We start from the raw sequence: 6616 nt of genomic DNA, 5'->3' as shown, positions 1-6616 counted from the left end.
GAAGAAGAAGAAGAAGAAGAAGAAGAAGAAGGAGGAGAAGAAGAAGAAGAAGAAGAAGAAGAAGAAGAAGAAGAAGAAGAAGAAGAAGAAGAAGAAGAAGAAGAAGAAGAAGTAAAGTAGTGGTGGTGGTGGTGGTGGTGGTGATAATGAAAAAGAAGACAGAGACAACACAAATAAATTATAACAAATACATCAACATACCCTTGTGTTTCTGAATACTGTTGTACCCTTTGCATTTCAGTATTGGACATAGTGAGAGTGGTGCCATTTCTGAAAATAAATATAACCATTAACCCTTTTGAAGCCAACTCACCTGATTCTATGATACAAATTCTTCATTTCAAAGTGATTCCAATTAAAACTTTCTTATTACAATTTCATGTTCCAAACACCAGCTTTATAATGACTTATAATAAATAACTTACTTTATTAAATTCTACTTCTGACTAAGCTATGAAAAGAAAGGAAACAAAAAGATCTACTGTAACAATTGTTCTGAACACTTTGGCATTATCTGTGGCCTCTATCTTTACTTGTTTCAATCAGTAGACTGCAGCCATGCTGGGGCACTGCTTTGAAGGGTTTAGTTCAGGGGTTCTCAACTATTTTTTATCTATAGACCCCTTTGATTGCTATTTTACTCTGGTGGACCTCTGTAGCTATTCGATGCATAAAAACTAGTTTTATAGATACTTCTTTCAAAATTCCTATTTTGTATTTCCACACATTAACTTGTGGAGGTTGAACTATGTAAAATATTAGAGAAATCTTACATGGGCCCAGAGGGGCCATACGGACCCTGGTTGAGAACCACTGGTTTAGTTGAACAAACTGATCCCTTCTACTTGTTTGTTTTAATCCCAATATTTATTCTAATCAGTCTCTTTTGCCAAACTGCTAAGTTACAAGGATAGAAACAAAACTAACACCAGCTGTTCAAGTAAGGCAACTAAAACTTTGAAGGTGATGCCCCAGCATGGTCACAGTGCAATGACTGGCACCATTAAAAGGATAAAAGAAGAGAAACATATCAATGTACTTACTGTAATTTAAAAGATGCTTCTTCTACAGGAAACAAAGTGGCATTTGGCATTCCAGTAGCCATTGATATCATTGTGGGAGGACTTTCCAGTAAAATACCAACTGAAATATGAAAAGAATATTAAAGTTGAATTATTTACGTTATGTACATTATTTACATTATTTACATTTGATGGATATTTGTCCTCATCTTGTTTGTTGTAAACACAATGCTTCAGCTCATATACCCTCCAGCCTTCATCAGGAGTCTTGGGGAAATTTCTAACCTGGGTTCTTGTTCCTTAACCACCATGCCATATGCCCATTAATAGAAGAAATAATCTGAGATAAATTCTGAGAGACCCAAAAAAGCAACCTTAATGGATCTCGGATTCAAAATCTCACAATATCTACTTATTTTATTGAAATGTTTTAAAAATAATTTACACACCACCTCAACTAAGTTACTTTTTAATTGACTGGCATAGGAAATAACATAGCATATAATGTTACTCTTGTCCAAAATTAAATTAGAATGACCTAAATTATTCACCTTATAGACCAACTTAGAATTATAACCTTTTATCAAATAATTATATTTATATTTGCGAACATTAGTCACTGGAATTAAAGGATTACTCTCAAAGTAGTTATGTCCATTTCCTGATCCATATTTACCCTTCCATTTAGATTTGGGACATTTCAAATCAAATCCATAATCATTACTAATAAGTTTCGATTTATCAGTAAAATCATTGCTAGAAATATCTAGGTATACAATTTTCCTATTGTAACCGGCCTTTTTAAGGGCTATAGTATAGTAATCAGCATTCCTATTGAAAACTTCCTTATATATATATTTGTGTGTGTCTCTGTGTTTGTCCCCCCCCCCCCACCATCTCTTGACAACCAATGTTGGTGTGATTATGTCCTTGTAACTTAGCAGTTCGGCAAAAGAGTCCGATAAGTACTAGGCTTACAAAGAATAAGTCATGGGGTTGATTTGTTCGATTAAAGGGGGTGCTCCAGTATGGCTGCAGTCAAATGACTGAAACAAGTAAAAGAAAAAAAGAAGATATATATATATATGTATAATAAAAATTTCAACAATGAAATTTAATAATCAAGCATTTAATTAGTTGTGCAATAACATACCTAGTGACCTTGTAATTGAGGGTTTCCTGGCCATACTAATTTTAGTAAAATACCGTACGTAATTCATGGCTGCTGCTTTGGAATCCCCTGAAAAAGAATAATATTCATGTTCAGCAGTTGTTAGAGAAATTCAGATAACATATACAATTAACAAACACTATCAAATATGCATGAGGGCGCACGGACTGTTCGTTAGGGAACGACATTCAGGATTGCAAGATCATGGTCTCGTTTCCTTGACAGGGTGGTGTGTTGTGTTCTTGAGGCACACACACACACACACACACACACACACATATTAGTGATCCAAGAAGGATGAAAAGGAAAGCTGCCTTTGATGGGATTTGAACTCAAAATGTAAAGGCACTTGAGTAAATACAAACAAGAACCACTTTGCCCACTTGTATACCAATTCTGCTAGCAATCACCCAGAAAAAAAGAAAAAAAAACTAGAATACAAGGAAATTAAAGGTGGACTACATTTTTTCCAATAATAAATCTTCCATCAAAATTTTTAATAAATTTGTTCCTGACAACAGCTTAATAATAAGTTATCTTCCTAAATTCTTCATTTTTCTTTTTTTTCCCCAAAATTAATTGAAACAAGGCAGAGTATGTCACCAGAAATAGGGAAAGAAATGTGTTAATATGACGTGTATAACTTGGAGACAGGACCAGTATCAAAGGGAAGTAAGCATTGCTTCGACTAGCATAAACCAAGAGAGATAACTCATAATAAACTTCTGCACCAGGCACGCAATTAATCAGAATTGGAAATAGGAATTGTGATAATGGGGGGAATAATCTGATATTTAGCAGACACGATATATTAATATAGGACCGGACCTCTTGCCCGGCTTCTAGAAATCCGGAATTTCCAGAAATCCGGAAATACTGTGCAATATACTGTACTCTGTATCGAGTAAACAGACCCTGCTTTTGAATATGGTTAATTTGCATATGGTTTTATTAAAAATAGTTTTGTTCATTATTTTGTTAATGTAGATTAATAAATATTAAACAGACTCTGCTTTAGAATTGTGTTTGAATTTGAATTTGTTAATTACAATTTAGCTCTTTACTTCTCAGAGTTTATTTCCTAAGTTTAGACTCTCCAGAAAACCAGAAAATCCAGAAATAAAGAACACTTCTGGTCTCAAGCTTGCCAGATAATTAGTCTGGTACTGTAGTAGTAGTAGTAGTAGTAGTAGTAGTAGTAGTAGTAGTAGTAGTAGTAGTAGTAGTAGCAGCAGCAGCAGTAGTAGTAGTAGTAGTAGTAGCAGCAGCAGCAGCAGTAGTAGTAATAGTAGTAGTAGTGGCGGCAGCAGTGGTGGTGGTGGTGGTGGCGGCTGTAGTAGCAGTAGTTTATCAGGATCCAATGGGTCCAAGAACTGCTCCATGTTCCATTGATTGCTTTGCTTTGGTTTCTACAGCTGGATGCCCTTCCTTACACCAAACACTTTACAGCGTGTATTGTGTGCTTCGTTTTGTGCCACCAGCACTGATGAGATTGCAATGCAGTTCACAAGACCGCAAATGCCGAGGGAGGTGAGGGGTTGGAGTATGAGAGAAGGGTGGGAGAGCAGGTTCTTGCAGAAGAGCTGAGCTGCATGGTTATTCACATTTAGTAGAGGAGAGAAAAAAAAAACGATCATTTGAAGCTACAAAGGGGTAGATGGGAGATGTGTGGCCCCTCAAGACACCGAGGTAAGTTGGAGTAGGTGGGTGAGGTTATTGCAAAATTGTGTGGGGGGAGCAGAAGATGAGAGGGATGGAGAGACAGCCTGCAGCTGTAAAAGAAGTTCGGTGGGGGTTGAGGGGTAATGAGTTGGGAGGATAGAGGTGCAGGAGGGAGTTTGGTGGAGGGGAGAGCAGCAGGAGAGTAATGATACAGTTGACAGAGGAAGGAGGACAAGTGAGTGTGTTGAGAGAGAGAAAGAGAGAGAGATGAGAGGGTGTGGGCTAGACTGCAGAAGCATGAGAGGGAGAGGCAGGCATAGTGCATAATGGGAGGCAGTTTGGTTCTGTAGTGGGGGGAGGTGAATCAATGTAACACATGGGTGGAGGATATAGTTAACTCTCAATTTGCAGACGTTCTTTTTATATGTTTAACATCTTCTGCTCAAGATCCTTATTATTAGCTATCCTTTGTTAAGTTTCTGTCAGCAGAAGCTTACTGGTTTAACATAAATTATTCATGCATTCTTCATTCAGTTCTCAATAAAACACAATTTAAAGTTATAATATACAACAGTGTAAGAGTGATTCAATATTCTGGTTTGACCAATGGAAGTTAAAAAGAAGGGAGTGGCTTTGTGAACGATGAAGCAAGTCAGGTTGAACGTCACTGAATCTTATCCTCCCAAGCATGACAGAGAAATGGAGAGTAAAGCTGCCACCTGTATTTTGTTAGTTGTTGATCTCATAAAATCACGTTGCTTTGCATGTATTTAAGATAATTTGAAATCTAACATATCCAGTTCTATATTTAAGAGATGAGGAATTATGTACATTATTTACATATGACAGATATTTGTCCTCATCTTGTTTGCTGTTAACACATCTCGGCTGATATACCCTCCAGCCTTCATCAGGTGTAAATAATGTAAATAACTAACATATCCAATTATAATACAAAATACTTGCAAATTAATGTGATTTTTACAATAGCGATCACTGTATTGGCATTCAACTTTTGATGCCTACAAGGGTCAGCTGGAAATGGTTGAGGGCAAAATTTTACAGCTGGATGTCCTTCCTGTTGTTAACCCTCGCCTGTTTCCAAGTAAGGTAATATTTCATGACCAGACATGTTTTTCACAGAGAAGTGAAAATGAAAGACATCACTTGCATAATAGTGACACTTGTTTACAACTATCATGTGACGCAAGGTAAGGCAACAGCAACACACAATACACACATTCATATATATCTATATTTATACACACACACACACATATATAATGGGCTTCTTTTAGTTTCTATCAACCAAATCAGTTTCTATTAACTCATAACGCTTTGGTTGGCATGGAGCTATAGTAGAAAACACTTGCCCAAGGTTCCACACAATGGAACTAAACACAGAACTATGTGGTTGAGAAGAAAAGCTTCTTGCTATACAGCCACACCTGCCCCTGTTAGCCTTACTCTCCACTTCTCTCTAAAGACTACATATAACGATTGTTCTCAGATTTGTGCGTCTTGTTACTCTTTTAGGTTAGTTAAAGATTTGAAAGGAGAAAAGGCTACAGCCCAATACTTTGTTTTATTTCAAAATTTACAGCATAGGCAACCTTGGGACCATAGGTGGTCCAGATTTCTGGATTTTCCGGATTTTTGGACACAGGCTAAATATATACCGAAAATATAAAATAAACAATGCAAAGTGAAAAACAAACTTGTATAACATACACAAATCAATACATTTCTAAAGCAGAGTCTGTTTGGTCTTTATTAAGGCACTTAAAACTCTTAAAATATAGAATATTGTACCACATATAATAGATAGGATGAAAAATAAACAAAGAAAAGTAAAGAACATAATTTTATTTAAAAGATACAGGCACAAAATAATACATTTTCTGAAGCAGAGTATGTTTGATCTTTATTAATCCACTTAGAAAAGTAAATTAACTCTGCTTTCTTCATTATGCTGAGCATTAAATGTTTTCTTTCTGGATTTCCACTAGAAAGTTGCCCTTGTGCTGGCCTTTTAGACATAGTAATAAATAAAAATTATGATAAATTATGATAACTGACAGGCAAGGTCAGTTTTGGCAAGATTTTTACAACTGGATGCCCTTCCAAATGCCAACCACTTTACAGTGTGGACTGGGTGCTTTTTAAGCGACACCTGCAAATGGTGATGGGCCATTAAAAATGGTTCCTCTTTCAGCCATAAGAAGTTTGACAAGATTTATCTATTTGTGTATAATACACACTCATACAAAATGCAGGCTTAATGTAGAGCAACAAAATTCCTGGGAAAATATCTCTCATGTAGACAATACATGTTGACATTTCTTCAGTTTTATGATACTTATTAAAAAAGAGAGCTTAGTCAGGTTTATTATAATTGCTGGTTAAAATTACATTGGGTAAAACCATGCATATTAAAATGACAAACAAATTCAAAAGCGAGCTTTGAACTTGCAGTGCCAGCTGTAAATGTTAACTTCTAGAGTTAACATTGATGAAATACCACACAATTAGTATTAATGATATAATGTATGTAATGTTGTTAACTGGAAAACTAATTTTCTGACTGACTTGAAGCTAAGTAACATAGACAATAACAACAGAAAAGAAAGCAAAAATGTTTTTTTAATCTATTGAAAAATTTGTCACTTAATCAATAAATAACAGGAATTGAAAATTTTGTTTCCAAATATGAAACTCCTTAACCAGTAACTGAAACAAGTAAAAAGATTTTTAGAAAATA

General features: G+C 35.6%; 1 protein-coding gene across 3 annotated transcripts in view; it reads right to left on the bottom strand.

Moving 5' to 3' along the window:
* LOC106879849 (kynurenine/alpha-aminoadipate aminotransferase, mitochondrial) overlaps positions 1–6616 on the bottom strand; it is a 17943-nt gene that overhangs the window by 6799 nt on the left and 4528 nt on the right. For all 3 annotated transcript variants that reach the window (XM_014929564.2, XM_014929566.2, XM_014929565.2), the window contains exons 2-4: positions 2176–2262; positions 1044–1143; positions 202–270 (exon numbers count right to left, since the gene is read on the bottom strand). In XM_014929564.2, the coding sequence (XP_014785050.1) occupies positions 202–270; positions 1044–1143; positions 2176–2262 (256 nt within the window). The remainder of the gene's footprint in view (positions 1–201; positions 271–1043; positions 1144–2175; positions 2263–6616) is intronic.

Source organism: Octopus bimaculoides, chromosome 23 (genome assembly GCF_001194135.2).
Source record: "Octopus bimaculoides isolate UCB-OBI-ISO-001 chromosome 23, ASM119413v2, whole genome shotgun sequence".
NCBI lineage: Eukaryota > Metazoa > Mollusca > Cephalopoda > Octopoda > Octopodidae > Octopus > Octopus bimaculoides.
The sequence above is the reverse complement of the archived record's forward strand: the minus strand, read 5'-3'. Positions and strand labels throughout refer to the sequence as shown.